Below are 15,603 nucleotides of genomic sequence, written 5' to 3' on the forward strand. Positions count from 1 at the left end.
CGCTAACGGTGTCGTCATGTTTGCAGCAATAGCTACATAATGCAGCGTTATTAGATAAATGTTTCTCTCAAGTCTCTAATGTGCTAATTTAATTTGGCATATCAGGCCTTGTGAGTGTTAAGAGCACTTGACACGTTTTTTTCTGCAGTAATTCGATTTTTTTTGTGTTGCTAAAGTTGCACATTTACAAATTAGCTTTTAGAAATGAGCAAACATAATTGCGTACCGAGGTGCTGTGTAATTCGGTGAGGGACACGGGATGAGCTAACGGGGAAGGGAAACGAATGTCAATTATAATGCTCGCATTTTCCAATTTTAGTTATTGGCTGATATGCGCTCAGAAACAAGTGTTGAGAATTCCATTCTTTTCTATGGCTAACGGAAAGTGGCAACAATCTGATCCTTCCCAATTCTTGTCGACTAACATGGTTAAGTATGGTCAAGCAAATATGAGCAACATTATTGTTACATTTTTATTATTTTATTATTTCCATTCTACGTGACGTTACTGAAAGAACCAATAATATGACCGACATGGCAAGAGGAGGCCTTCATTTAAGCAGTGGGATTTACAGGGCTGATTTTTTTCCCGTTGGCTTTCAGGCAGCTATCTTTGACCTCTTGCTGCGTAACACAGACCACAAGGAAAGCGTAATACTCTGCATGGCCTTCAACTCAATTTCTGCTTGGCGTGCCTCCGTTGCAAGTGCCATACGTTCCCCTGGCCAGTAACGGTCACCTCCCTTGAAGTGGCTCGCTTGCTCTCGGTGTCCGATCATCGAGCCCAGCACTTGATCCTGGGTAACAAATCTCGGTTTCTGACACTGCCCGTGATTTAAAATCGCATTCTCAAGTGTAGGTGAGTTTAACACACGGGCTTTAGAGACCAATATCATCCATAATAGAGGGGTTTTTTTTTGGGGGGGGGGGGGGGTGGATCGCCTAAATATATAAATGTGGTGTTAAATATTCTTAGGTTTTTTCGGTAAAGTCACATAGGTAAAACATCAAAATTAATAAAAATAAACCCGCCACCACCAGACACAGCCAACTCGTAAGGGTTGTCACGTAAACAGAACATGCCAATTCGTCACTAATACAGCACTAACCAGTGTGTTGAAGAGTCGCTACACGTATATTTGTGCGATCTAACCCAAAAAAACCTCTGGAAGTGTAGGTGAGTTAATGACTCCAACAAAATAAGCTCGTCGCAATTTGTGTTTATGTAATTAATTCAGATAATTCTAAGCTCTTCGAATTTGAAAACAAATTGGTTTGACATGCGGCAAAACATGCTCTGCAGGACTTATTAAAAGTATTTTTTGTCTGCCTCCTGGCTTATGTGAACAACTCACTGCTGCATGTGTTTTGTGCATTGTACATCTATTTTGTTATCCCTAATTTGAAGTTACTTCAGATGTTGTGACATTAGCTGATGTCATCCAATACAACGTGTTCCGCTGCGAGTGTGAAATTAACATTCCATCATGTGATTGGGCTAACGAGCAATAAAATACATTATTTTTTAGTTATTGCAGCCACAAAATAACATCATTGTGTAAATGGTAACCAAAACTGCCTTCACCAGTCGGGCATTGCAAACGCAGTGTTTTAAATATAACTTCGTCTGCAAATGTAGTTCTCAAATTTCAGAAAAAAAGCAGAATTTAAATTTACCGTGCGGTATTTGTGCAGTGGTTTGTATTCATGTATTCGTAGTTGCTCGTTCACTCGCCACTCCGAGACTAGTGACACAAAACAATCTACCGAGCAATGGCTCGGAACGACCGGCGAAAACAATGGAATAACATCCAGGTAGTAGTTTTGCTTCTGCAGGTGCTTTTTTGCGTAAAAACAAAGATGCCCACGAGGGGAAAATGAAAAGGCACGCTAGGAGGGCTTTTATAAGCACAATTGAAGTGACCAAAGCACGCGCCGGTGGCCTGCAGGCACATTTTATTGGGTATGTTTCTGTCACGTGGGCACATTTATGTCACGCTTGTAGTTGGTAGCTGCCCAGAGGTTCCCAACCTCTGGTCCGTGGACCGCTGGTGATCTGCAAGGCTGTGGGAAGAGGTCGACAGGGCTGATGCAGATTTAACTTTGTTCACAAAGCAAAACAAATGGTTCTTTACTGTCCTTTTGTTAAACTCCCTAGATTATTTAATGAAATGCAATTCGCAATGTTTTTATGGTTTCTGTTTCTATATTGTACAACACTTTTCAGAGTACAGTAGCTTAATTTGTTTTATATTATTTGTGCACAGTGTTGGGGGGTGATGTTTTTTGAGATTTGACGGTGGACCGCAGGGTCATAAAGGTCGGGAACCACCACCACCCATCCTCAGCCTTCTCTGATGCTCGTCATCCTGCTCCCTGTTCCCCTCTGTGCAGACTGCCTCTTTAGGATGTGCCCCATGAACAGATACTCGGCTCAGAAGCAGTTCCTGAAGGCGGCCAAGCCAGCGATCCATAGCTCGACGGACAGTCTGCTTCTCAAGAAACTTCAAGTACGGTTATTCATTTTATTTTGTCTGTCTCGTCCCATATCCCTCCTCCCCTGCCCTCGCCCTGCTCCATTCCCTGTAATAACAGTGGTTTTGCAGAAACCCTTATCTGGCCTGCAACCAGGCAGGCTGTGCTCCCCTCATATCCAACCGTGCTGAGGGCGTGGTGTGTTTTTACAAGGAATGACTTTCGATTTTCCCGTGTGTGTGCGTGTGTGGTGCGATTTTCTGCATATACACAGCGCGCCTCTTAAACACTATTAGAATTCCTTAAGAATATTAGTTCATAATTTATATTTATTTTTATAATATACTTCCGTTTAACACACAGGCTTGCGTGACCAATATTAACCATGTATGTTTTTTTGGGTTAGATCGCGTGAATATAAATGTATCCTTTTTAAAACCACCACCACTGTCAGGTGGTAGCGGTTTTAACAACACATCTATATTTTTCTTCTTGGTTCTTTTGGTAAAGTCATGTAGAAGGGAAATAATAAAATAATAAAAATAATAATAAAACATAATAAAATAATATTTTTATATTTACACGATCTTTAAGCCTCTGGATAATATACATTGCAACTCCTTTACAGTGTAGCCACACCAAACGGTTAAACAATTATAATTCTTGGCCCTTTTCAGTCCACTGCTGGATGAAGATCATGCCATGCTGGTTGTGGGGGGTGTTTTACCATACTTCACCTCGCTGAGATTAGCCATGGCTGGAACTTGAACTCTGGTCGCACGGTGAATAGAACAGCGCGCTCACCGCTGCTCTCCCGCCTTGTAAAGAAAGTGTATACAAACATAATAAATAGTAAAATAGATATAATAAACAAATATAACGCGATTTATGGCAGAATTGTTAGTGGCATGAGGTCATGCACAACCCACCTTTTGAAGAACTTTGTACCGAATAAAAAAAATTAAATGCATGCTCATGCATACCTGTTTTCACGCACATGGATGCTTGTTCGTTTATATAAATGGATATTTAAAAGTGGGAAACGCCCATAGAAGAATTGTGATATCTGGTGGAATTGTCCAGGGTGGAATCTTTTAGTCGCGTAAGAGTCATGCACAAATCTCACAGCTCGATCCGCAGGTATTTTGTTGAACGGGTGGCATGCGGCTACTACTGTAATCTGAAGTGCGCAATGCTGGCACTTAAGCCCGGCTACGTGCATAGATACTGGTGGTGGGGGCCCTGAACTCGGGGTACAATATCCCTTGACTGCAGACTTCCTCTGGTGTGTGCCACGACAGTATTTCCTGTGAGTTTATGTAGCTCTGCAAGATGGCTTGGTCAGCCCCTTTTTTTTTCTTCTTTTGGCAAAACAACAAAGGATTGTGGTGCAGCCACCAGTGACCTCGTGGTGTGTACAGTCTTTCTTGAACCGAGCCGTGCTCTCGGTTGAATCGCAGTTCAGGCACGCCAGGGCGGCTTTCGTAAAGCAACGGCACGAAGCGTCACGAGGCGTTGACCCTGAGCTCGAAAGAATAAATTGCACAATAATGGTCCATCCATGATAATGCGAACTCTTAAATTGTCTGCAATAAACCACGTGTGCTGACTAGGGTTGCCACCTATTCTGGTTTCCTCGGGATTGTCCAGTTTGTTGAAGCAGCAGTCCTGAGAAATCTACATTTTCCCAAGATATTAAATGTCCTGTTTTTATCAGTTGTGGGATGATAATAATAATAGCGGTCCACCACTCAAGACGGTGTTTTTACATGTAGTTCTCCCCTATGATGTTGTAAGATAATACTTCCCATGATGCATCCTGTTTTTTTCGTACCTTTTTTTTAAGGTTGTTGCAACCATAATGCGCGTGCAGTTGGGCCACTCGCAGAAGGGGGGGGGGGGGGGTAACGTAGGCGAGCGGTGATGGAGCAGTGTGACCTCGCTCGCCAATATTGATGAGGCTGCCGTCCTTGGCAAAGCCTTGGCCGTCTGCCTGCCCTGGGGCCTGCCGCTGAGCGTATTAGGCGCCGCCGGACATGCCCGAGGGCTGCGGCAGAAAACACCTTGGCCCATCGCTCACTGTCCGAGGGATAATGGGTCGTCGGAAATTCTCGTGAAGCCGTGCGTGACCGGACTTTCGGCCCAAGTGTTGGAGAGATGATGAGAAAAGGGGGAAGGGGGGGAATTTGCCGGTTTGTTTTACTGGGCAATGAGGGTTTTAATTGCCATTTGATTTTGGATTTATCAAGTTTTGTGGTCAAAGGTATAGGTGAAGAACTGCACTGATTTACATTGTATACGGTTAGGTGACGATGGTTGGTGCGCTGAACAGGCAACCTGAGTTCGATTCCCAGCCCTACGGCTAACATTTAGCGGCGAGCGTTGCCTAGACCGTTCACGGTTCTTCAAACCCTTTGATAACCTGTGCCGACCAGCGTGGTGAAGTGGTATGGTCCCACCTACAACTCGCCCCCCCCCCCCCCCCTTGAACTAGGCAGCACAGAGTCCTTTATCCAAAAATAGATTGATGGTGCTCAAAATGCGTTGCGTTTTAATAGTCATGAATGGAGAAGAGCTCACTCATTGGCACACGTAACAATGAACTGGTTAGCCCGGAAGTGGCTGGTTAAATTGCCACAGTGGCCAGGTAATTGGGCTGGGGGGTTCTTAAGGCAACGAGTGTCCACTCTGAACATTGTGTGTGCAAGCCATTCCTGTCCACTTTTGTAGTTTAGACCAAAAACTCAAGTCCCTTTTTAAGCTTAATTATAACCAAAAAACACAAGCGGCCTTTAAAAACAATTAAGTTTTAATTTCACCATCCTGATGTAATGGGGTATCTCAAAAACGCACTTTGCTGGATTTTTATTGCAACAAGCAACCATCATCAGGTACAAATGAATGAGAAAACAAACAGTAAACTTGGAAATCTAATGCAATACAACAGTCGGCCAATACAACAGTCAACACCCCACCTGGTTGATTACGTTCTTCCAAAGATTGCTAAATTTGAGAAAGACCAAACATAGACACGGAGACACACAGGCAGACACACAAGCAGAGAGAGACGCGCACATCCTGTGTGCCTCTCAACATCCGTGGAAATATGCAACTGCGTCAACAACAAAAAATGCTTCATCATGGGACCTCCTTTGCCAGTACCAAAATATGATAATAGGGTTTTCCCCTTTTTTCTGGCAACAAAACAGGTGTTAAGATGTTAAAACGCCAAACCGAAACCTTTTACAACCACGAAATTATGCTGCCCATAAATTCTAAATTGTGCCCTGGAATATATTTGTTTCATGTTCTGTGCAATGTGCTTTTCATTATTCATTTATATTCCAATGGGGCTATCGGCATTCTGTTATAAGATGAAGAATATCCATCCGGAAGTCTTTCGGCGAGTGGAATACCACCCTGTGGCACAACGGTGCCGGTCACGCCGGGACTACTTCCATTCACTTAGCCCTCCTATATCTCACTCGTTAGGGCATGTAAAAAGTTGTTCCACATTGTTTGCTGCATTGCAGAAGAACCCATAACACACTATTTAATTTTTCAGAGCTAGAATGTGGCAAGTAACATTTACAAAATATCCTAGAAATGTTTTTTAATATACCCTTGTTAATGATGGTGCAGAAGCAAACTCTGCTTGACCTTTGAACCCTGTTTTAATAACAGACGGCTAAACCCGGATTCAAACCCAGGCTCTGGGCGCTGTCGGCTTGCCGTTCTGACCCTTGAACCACCCGGCCATAGCAGCTCAATTGAATTGAAAGTTGCTCATTAATTAAGGGACTCGTTGGCAGGCCCAAACAACTCTCGCTAATCCCATTGCAGCTTCGACAAACCGGCAGAGCTCAGCAGCTCCCGTTTCACCTGGGGAAGCATGGCTTGTTTGAGTTGGGCTTACGAAGCAGAAGCTGCTGCTGCTGCTGCTGCCTGCTGCAGCATCGTCGCAAACATGCAGCAATGCCCGCAGGGGCGAAATACGCACCGACGAATGTCGTGTTAAGTTATGGAATGGTGCTGCTTGAGTTATCTTGTTTTCAACACGATCGCTTTACAAGTTTAAACCGCGCTTGAAAAACCTGCACGTTGTCATAATAAATGTGGGGTCTACATGCGTATGTTTATTTTTAAGCTAAAGCCTTGAACACATTGTTTGGGACACTTTTCTCCAACTTCTGTTAACGCTCTAGCTCTAAAGTTTGTGCTGTGGTGTCATGCCACTGGACGGGCGTGGTGGTGCTGGTGTTGAAGTGGCATAGCGGATCATGCACTGCGCTGTGAACCCAGCGATCCAGGTTCAATTCCCGTTCCGTCGACAGTGACGATTATTGGAAACGGTTCTGGGCCTCCCCTACGTCTACTGTGCCTCGAATGAGTACCTCATGTGGTGTGTAAAACATCAGCACAAGGGAGAAAAATGGTGGCCGGACGTGGTGCTGGCCACCCACCCAGACGTGTGTTTAGGCTATTTTGGGGATCTTTGAATGTCTAATCCAGTGTCTGACATATAGGGTTGGTGGATCGCACGCGGATGGAGCACGGTGTGTTGTGAGCTGCCCATCGGCAGGGCAACGGTGCGCTTGAGTGACTGAAGGAAGTGGGTTTCGGGTCACCTGTGTGGTAGTGTTCTCCCTTCTCCATGAGTAGATTTTTCAGTTCACTCATGTTTATTCCATCACCAAAAATAATCAAAGGCATTGGCCCACCTTCCCATACATCTTAAAGATTTGTCAATTTTAAAACAAACATTTATCCTTGTGCTCACAATATGGCCATTGAATTGTGCTTATATGATAATTTGTTTACATTCATAAAAGGTGTTTTTTTTTGTAAAGCACAGGCAAGGCAGTAACCAACGGTGTCCTCTACAAGAGGATCGATTCTTGACGTTTGATTGTGACCCCTGCTTCCATGATGATTCCTCAATTCGAGAGGGGGGCCGATTTCATTGGGAACCTAACCAAGTTGTAATGCGGTTTTTGAATCGAACAAATCTGGTACTTCATTGGCGTCAGTGCACAAGCACAAAGAATAACTCTACGCATTCATCAATAACACTACCCTAAAGAGGAGCTATCTATATATGTAGCTATGGTGGTGAGATGTTAACTGCCTCGCCTAGTATACAGGAGGTTGTGGGTTCAATCCCAACCCTGATGCCTATATATGGAGTTTGCATGTTCTCGCCGTGGTCGTGTGGATTTTTCTCCTTTTTTCCTCCACATTTATAAACGTGCTCTTTAGATGATTTGGCTGCTATAAATTTCCACATGATAAACCACTTCATTGAATTATCATTTGTGGCCAGGTCGCTTCTGAAAGAGCCATATCGCTCGGTGGGCTTTACCTGGTAAATTTTTTTTTTAAGTTTCGTTTTATATTTGGTAACGTTTCGGGCAATGGCCCATTCAGACGCTGTCTTTCCGACAGCCCTGTTCTTCACCCGAGGACGGCTGCTTGTGTTGTGGCCGAAATGTCGTGAGAAATATTTAATAATGTTTTATTTTTATTATTTTATTATTTCCCTTCTACGTGACTTTACCGAAAGAACCAAGAAAAAAAATGGCCCATTTTGTCGCATTTTCACACAGTGGAAATTCTTAAGAGCATTTGCCTTGCATGTGTGGTGGACTTTCGCACCGTACATAGCCAATCTGTGCTAATTTTCCAGCTAAAGGGCCTTCGCCCAAAATGTCACCTTGTCATATGCGCTTTGCCTTTTTCTTACAAAACTAATTAATGAATGAATGCGTGTTTATGTTGTCTGGTTGGATCGCGCTGTTAAGTCGGCGACGGTGCAGCCCTACAGTCTGAGATCTGTCACTCACGAGTCTACCACGGGGGTGGGGGTGGGGTTGGGGGTGGGGGTGGAGAAACGCTGCAGGAATCCCAGGATATGTCATTGCCTTCTCATTATGACCTTGGCTGACATGGGCGCATGCTATCACCCTTTTGACGTAAAGCAGACGAAACTCTTAGTGTACCATTTTGCGAAAGGGCAATATCGATGCTAGAGAGAACGCGAGTGTGCGAGGTTAACAGATGAACAGGGGCAGGCAAAACAAAAAAACTAAATCAATTTTTAGACCTTTTTTATATAAGAACACTCAATTATTATCACGCCCTTCCGCCAGCTGATTTTTATCGAGGCGCCAAGAAAGCCAGACCGTGGTGCGGCTCTGGGAATTCTCTCATTTGCTCGGCGGTAGATGCCGGGCGCCGCGAGTGATCGTCGCGGCATCGATCCGGCGCTCACTGTGGGCAGCGGCCAGGCGAACTCCTCTGGTGCGCGGCCGCAGGTCCGGGCAGTGGATCAGAGCGACACGACGCACGGAAACGGGGGGTGGTATCGACGCGCGGTTGATTTTGGTCACCCCGGCGTGGCGAGTTTGATGGATGTTTATTCTTGGGTTTTTTCGGTAAAGTCACGTTAGGTAAAAAATGTAAATTAATAAAAGTAAAATTAAATAAAATCACGACGTTTTGGAGGCAACACAAGCTTCCGTCTTCAGGTGGAACCATCACAACACGCTTGCTGTATCAAGTTTCCGTCTTCAGGTCCACCTGAAGACAGACGCTTGTGTTGCCTCCGAAACGTCGTGATTTTTATTTTATTTTTATTTTATTTAACTTTTATTAATTTAAATTTTTTTACCTACGTGACTTTACCGAAAAAACCCAAGAATATGAATCCTTGCAGTCACGAAAGCTTCAAATCTAGAATTGATGGATGTTGTACGTAGAGCCCCCCCCGGGGACCTGGGGAGGGGGGGAGCCCAGGTGCGCTCTGTGCACCAGCTTGTTTTGCTCGCCGTGCCAGCCTGAAACTCCGGAGCTTAATCCGTCTTAACAACAGGCGTCATGGGCCGTACCATGCCGGCATGCAGAACGGCAGTAACGCTCGCGTGACGAACCCTTAATCTACCTGTGCAGGGAGGGAGATGGTTGTGTAGCTAAATGTAGTTTGCACCGTGTTTTTTGCGCGAGTTTTTTTCTGTTTATACCTTATCTTCACACACTTGCTTACACAAATGTTTAAGGCTGTTGGTGCTTTACTGATTTTTTTTTATTGCCCTGAATCTCGGTTGCTTTGTCCATTTCTGTTGCTAAACAATGGTGTGTGCATTAGAGTATACCTATCCTGTGAGTGTCATCATTATCTTGGCTTTTATAGTTTTTTGCATGCATTCTATCAATGTTGTGAATTGTCATTCGCTTTTATTGTATTGTTATAATCTCTTGTATTGTTATAATCTCTTGTTCATCATGATGTCCTTTTTACTTATGTCTCAATAGCGTTACGGAGATCGCGTGACGTGAGGGTTCTGCCTTTGTAGTGAGGCTTGTAAGTTGACGCCGAGGAGGGGGGAGGAGGCGCCTTGCCCCCCCCCCCCCCATGTGGAGTGACGTCACCCGCTAATTATTATCAATGGTGGATTGTCCATTTGGAAGACGTCACCTGGTCGTGATTATTAATGTGGGGGGCTGGTCGACGTGGAGTGACGTCACGCGCGGGACGCACAGACATTCTTGGCTCATAGTAGTCGTAAGTGGTGTAAATGGTCGGCACACTAGAATTTCAACGCAAGGATCACCTGCTCTTTCTCCCGGCATGGCAGCTGAAACAATTGCCAAGTTTCCTAAATTCCCACCCACCCACCTCCCCCACCACCACTGTCCAACCGGCAGTATAAATCTCTTCACCTCAGTTCGGCGATCAACTGGTTTCGTGTAGTGGTGGTGTAAAGTGTGGGTATAAACCTACCTCCTTCCAAGATGGAGGCCAAATGCCCTCGAATATGTTTTCGAGAACTCCCTCCAGTAGGGCCTTTTTATCCAGCAGTGGTGTGCGCAAGGACACCACTGCAGGTTCAATTGCAGGGTTGCAATTGAACCTTTTCAGGGTTGGTTGCTCTATAATAAAAACAAGTATAACCCGTAAAAACAAAGTTTTTCACTATAAAACCTTTATGTGTGGCGGCTAGAGTCCTCTCGTCCTCTGGCTTGAGATAGATGCCACCTATGGGTCAGATGATTGCATTGCACCATTAAGCAATTGGTAATTAAATATAATATTTTTGTCCTAAAAAGTGTAAAATTTTGGAAAAAAATTTCACGAACATTAATTGTCACGCACAACGAGTCTGTGTGGAAAATGTCAGCTCGATTGGATCACGGGAAGTGGGTTCAAAAACGACCGAAAGATTTGCACGGTCGTAAGCAAGCAAGTGAACTTAATATAAAGGATTTAAAAAAATCCACCATCACACACAATCCTCCTTCCTCCTCGACCTTGCATCCGCCGTCAATCGAGCCATTACATTCGATGTGGCCGCTGTCGGCCTCCCGAGCACCAAATCGTGGCGCCGCGATGTGGCTCGTTTTGCGAGCGGCGCTGCAACGTCACCGCGGGTCGCTCGTCACAATTGGAATGGGTCCGTAAAGCAGCGCCAAATACATTTCGCGGCCCGCTTTGGGAATCGCCTAATGACCAGCGGATGGGCAGCCGGCCAATTAAACGGGCTTCTCGAATTGATGCCCGTTCTTGCGCGACATTTAGCCTTGGGAAAGAAGAGGGGGAAAAACAGTAGTGGTGCATGCGGTGCGGTTTTTTTATAGTTTTGGCAAAAAAATGATTGTTGTGGTTTTGTGGCTTGTGAGCGGAAGGAAGTTAGCGCGGTGGTTGTGTTGGTAAAATAAACGAGTCGTGGGCATCAATTATATCTGGCAACGCAGAATTTCCACTTGTAACAATGACATTGGAATGTTTATGTGCGTACACAACAGATGTGTGAATCTGCGCGTGAATTGTGCTGCACCGCGACATTGCGCGTGTACTTTTTTTACATTATTGCATTACGAGCAAGTCGCTCAAGATTTTAATCGATGCTGGTGATATGCATGCATGCATGTGCAACCAGTGCTTTAAGGTTTGCGAGTTGTAATCCCACGTGGGTCTTAAAGTTTGTAACCCTTGCAGCCGATGACTTGACCTGCCTCTGTCAACACAGCATGCTGCGGACCTTGAGAAGAAACAGAATGAGTCTGAAAACAAGAAACTGCTTGGAACTGTAATCCAGTATGGCAACGTGGTTCAGGTCAGTGCACTGCTCACAATTTATAAGCCCCTTTGCATTTGGTTAAATCGCGCTGCACGGCATATTTATACACCTAGAACAAAGTAAGTCTATGTGCACGCGCGTACCTGTGTGTGTAATCGTATTATTCTTTAAGAATTTGAAACAAATCTCGAAGGAGCTTCAAAATACTACCAAATCTCAAAGGCCCAATTCCCCACTTTTCCCTTTTTATTAATTCTGGAGGATTATTGTTCTGTGAGTGACTTCCCATTCCTTTGGGTGCTAGACTCCAAAAGACATCTCCCCCGGTGGGGTCTACTCATTAAATGGAGTACGATTTCACATCTCATGCATATGCGAGTGGGTAGAATTTTTGGAACATGATGTACAGTGGAACCGCAGGGCCTTGCAGGTTCAAAACCCCCAAGCTATTAAACACTAAACCCGTGCTATTTAAGCATTATAACCCTGTGTTCTTATATCCCATGCTATTGAACATTGTTGGAATTGTTTTTTGTTATTATTTTTGCCTTGCAAATAACAGCCAGGCCTTTTGCACACTGCGCGAGACAGATGGCAATCATACGGGGCACTTTGCCCGTCACTGTTTGAATAAACAGCGTATGGTTTACTGTGTATATTTGCATTTGACTACATTTTTTTGGTTAATTAAATCCTGTACGAATACCTAAAATATATATTATTTTAATGCACCAGGTAGTGTTTATAAGTGAATACATTTACAGCTGGTGACTTTGTAAAGTGTAGCTTTATCTTCATTTGGGAAGAAATGTTTTGCTTGGAAGATATTCCCATAAGACAAAGAAACCCACCTCATCTAAAAAGCTTTATTATTTATTGTAGTTGTAGGATAGGCTCAGCGTTACCATGTTCTTATTTTATAGGCGCACTCTCGGGTACAACCGAAAACACAGATGGTGATTTTTTTTTATCTAAAGAGAAATCCATAGTTCGAAACGCCCTTTTGACGGCGATGCTGCATTATTTCCAATGCTTTTTTTTATCGTCTTCAGATCCGCTTTCTGTGTCCTAATAATATTTTTGAAAACGGTTCGTATATCATTTTAAAGCCTCTTATCCATCCACTGCCGCATAAAGGCTTGCCCATGCTGTGTCCATCCGTAGGGATTGTTTGAACCGTACTTCATCACACCGGTCAGTACACGATGGCGAACACAAAGGAAGGCCTCGAACCATGGCCAGGAATTGAACTCTGACCACTGAGTTGTTTATAGCGCTGTGTTTTAACCACACCAGCGCCTTGAGAATGTCTGTGAAAAGTGCATTTTTTTTATAGGTACAGTACAAAATTATTAGGAGCGTCTAAATATATGAATATTAAAATGTATAATTGAATTACAAACAGGCACATGCATGTTTTTTTCCATTGTTCCTGTATAATCCCTTGACATGAAACCTCTCGTTTCCATTGGTTTTCGGGGTGTCATGTGACCCACGCCTCGGTTGACTTGTTATCCAGCAGAATTTGTTTAAACAGACAAACTCGAGACCAGTTTTGACCTTTCTGGGTTGCCTAATATAATGACGAAAAGAGCACTCCATTGTACACTATCTGCAGCTCGATAGTGGATACGAGTTTTAGTCAAATTGCAGATTTTCAGTCTGTCTTTTTGTCTGTCTGGCTGAAAGGGGGCAATCGATTTTGCCACAGTGACAAATGCATGGCATGGTTACCGAAAGTCCCGATAAGTTTAATTTGCACAAACAAAGCCTAAACTTTACTGGTTTTAATTAAGGGAGAAAAAAATAAATCGTTTTAATAAAAAAAAACTAAATTCTTAATTGGAGGAGAAAGTGATGTTGTGATGATGATGCTTATGTAGATGCGAAATGTCTTTGCTGGGATGGATAGGGTGACCAAAAAGTGGACACTTGCAAATTTCAACATTCGATTTCTCCCCAATCCTAATTAGTAATGTAACGATTCACCCCACCCTCCACTCTCCCCTTGAAGTTAAATAAATGATCATGATTTGTTAGATTCAGTTCACACGAGCTTTTCATTTATATTTTTGTACTATTTTATTAACAGTATATAATTTACATTCACTGTAATTTGCATACATTGCAAATTTTTGCACTCGCGATTCTGTGCGTGTATGGTACGATGCTATTTTTAGTCGCCAAGTCGATGAATTCTTTAATCTACTGTCAATCCTAATGGCAAATTACAAAAATATACCACGGTAACTGTTCATGCATCTAAACGTTCACAATCTTGCACGTTTCATGTGGTGCACGCCGAAAAGAGCACTGCAACTCTATCACCCCAGCTGCTCGTACTTTGGGTTGTTAACAGGTTCCCAGAAGCCTTGCAGGAGGGCGGGTGGCACAGTGTGGCGCCAGGTGTCCTAGAGTGCGGTCGTGTCACTACGCTTCTTTGCAGCGAGTAAAATATCCTGGCGAACGGGCGACCTCTTGATCGCACTTCCAGCATGCTTACCGTTGCACCTCCACACTCTCTGCTTAACGAGTGTTTCCCCTGCGTGTCTGCGCCGTTCGCTTTGCGCAGCTGCTGCACATGAAGAGCAACAAGTACATGACGGTGAACAAGCGACTGCCCGCGCTGCTGGAGAAGAACGCGATGCGCGTGGTGCTGAACGGCTCCGGCAATGAGGGATCCTGGTTCTACGTCCAGCCTTTCTACAAGCTCCGCTCCATGGGCGACAGCGTGAGTCCCATCGTGCACGCGTTCCCTGTAATCCCGAGGAGGCGTAGTCATTCATTTGTACCTTGTCAATCGTGCTGACGGTCGGCGTCGTTGACGACCGTTTTGTGGGCACAGGCCCGCGCGCGGTTTGGTTGACACTGGAGCAGAAGAGCGAGGCGCACGTCTGCACCTCGCCACAGATGCCATTTTAGTGTTTTTGGTCAGCATTTGTGTGTGTGTGTGTGTGTGAACTTCTTTAGCACCGTACATAGCCAACCGCGTTTAATCGGAGGTGCGGATGTGTACCAAATAAATGTCCATTGCATTAGTCAAATAACAAAATTGTTTTATTTGTCAGAGCGAGAATTTCTGTGAAAAAAAAGTTAATTTACTGTTAACTGAGATAAGGCCATCAACTCTACCTGAGAAACATGGCTTAGTATCAAGTGGCTGAGACATGGATTGAAACCCAGAATGTCAGTGGTGCTGGCTCTGCTCGGACTTGAGCCACCCAGCCACCTGTGTGTATATGCAAATGTGAAAAAGATTCACCCTTTTGCGTTCCAATTGTATCTTTTGAAATGCAAATAATTATCTTAATTTGTATTCGCATTTCTTACCAGGTTGTGGTTGGAGACAAGGTGGTTCTGAACCCTGTGAATGCTGGGCAGCCACTACATGCCAGCAATTATGAACTGGTAGATAATCCAGGCTGCAAGGAGGTAAGGCCCCTAACACCTCAACGAAAACGAAGGCAGCGTGTCTGTTATTCCCCCCACACTTGCGATCAGCGTGGTTGGCTACGCATGATGCTAAATAAGTTTTCTACATACGTACGTACAAACAGCTTCCTCCACTGCACCTGCTGCCCATGCTTTCGGCCATCTACATCTACCTCGCATGCAAGATGCACAGCGAACGTGAATGCATGCGTCACGATGTCCCCATCTCGAGAGATTATCCACGTCAAACATGAAAAGAATAATTTAAAAAAAATGTTCGCCGCTCAATGTTTACCTATCCAATTTCTTTAAAGTAACCGTCTCGTGCGTAGGCATGTAAGTAGCTCGGTAACTATTTGCCCCCTTTGAGATTTTTCAAGAATTCTTAAGATTCGGTACTGCCATTCAATGGAAATATCTTCTTTCTAATGTAATGGCTACAATGTTGATCAACTTTTCATTTATATGGTGCTTTTAAATGCGTTGCCAATTCAAAGGTGCTTACAGCACATCTCCTCTCAAACATTATTTTGGGGTTGGCTCACCACTAACGACTATGTAGGTATGTTGAATTTCTTTCGCACCGTACGTAGCCAACTGTGTTTAATTCGAACTAAAC

General features: G+C 44.2%; 1 protein-coding gene across 2 annotated transcripts in view; it reads left to right on the forward strand.

Annotated features, from left to right (window-relative positions):
- Nucleotides 1-15,603, forward strand: part of LOC144729404 (inositol 1,4,5-trisphosphate-gated calcium channel ITPR1-like) — a 154,616-nt gene that overhangs the window by 16,013 nt on the left and 123,000 nt on the right. For both annotated transcript variants that reach the window (XM_078609666.1, XM_078609667.1), the window contains exons 4-7: nucleotides 2,395-2,510; nucleotides 11,502-11,588; nucleotides 14,125-14,283; nucleotides 14,886-14,984. In XM_078609666.1, coding sequence (XP_078465792.1) covers nucleotides 2,395-2,510; nucleotides 11,502-11,588; nucleotides 14,125-14,283; nucleotides 14,886-14,984 — 461 coding nt within the window. The remainder of the gene's footprint in view (nucleotides 1-2,394; nucleotides 2,511-11,501; nucleotides 11,589-14,124; nucleotides 14,284-14,885; nucleotides 14,985-15,603) is intronic.

Source organism: Lampetra planeri, chromosome 32 (assembly GCF_965212315.1).
Source record: "Lampetra planeri chromosome 32, kcLamPlan1.2.h2, whole genome shotgun sequence".
Lineage (NCBI taxonomy): Eukaryota > Metazoa > Chordata > Hyperoartia > Petromyzontiformes > Petromyzontidae > Lampetra > Lampetra planeri.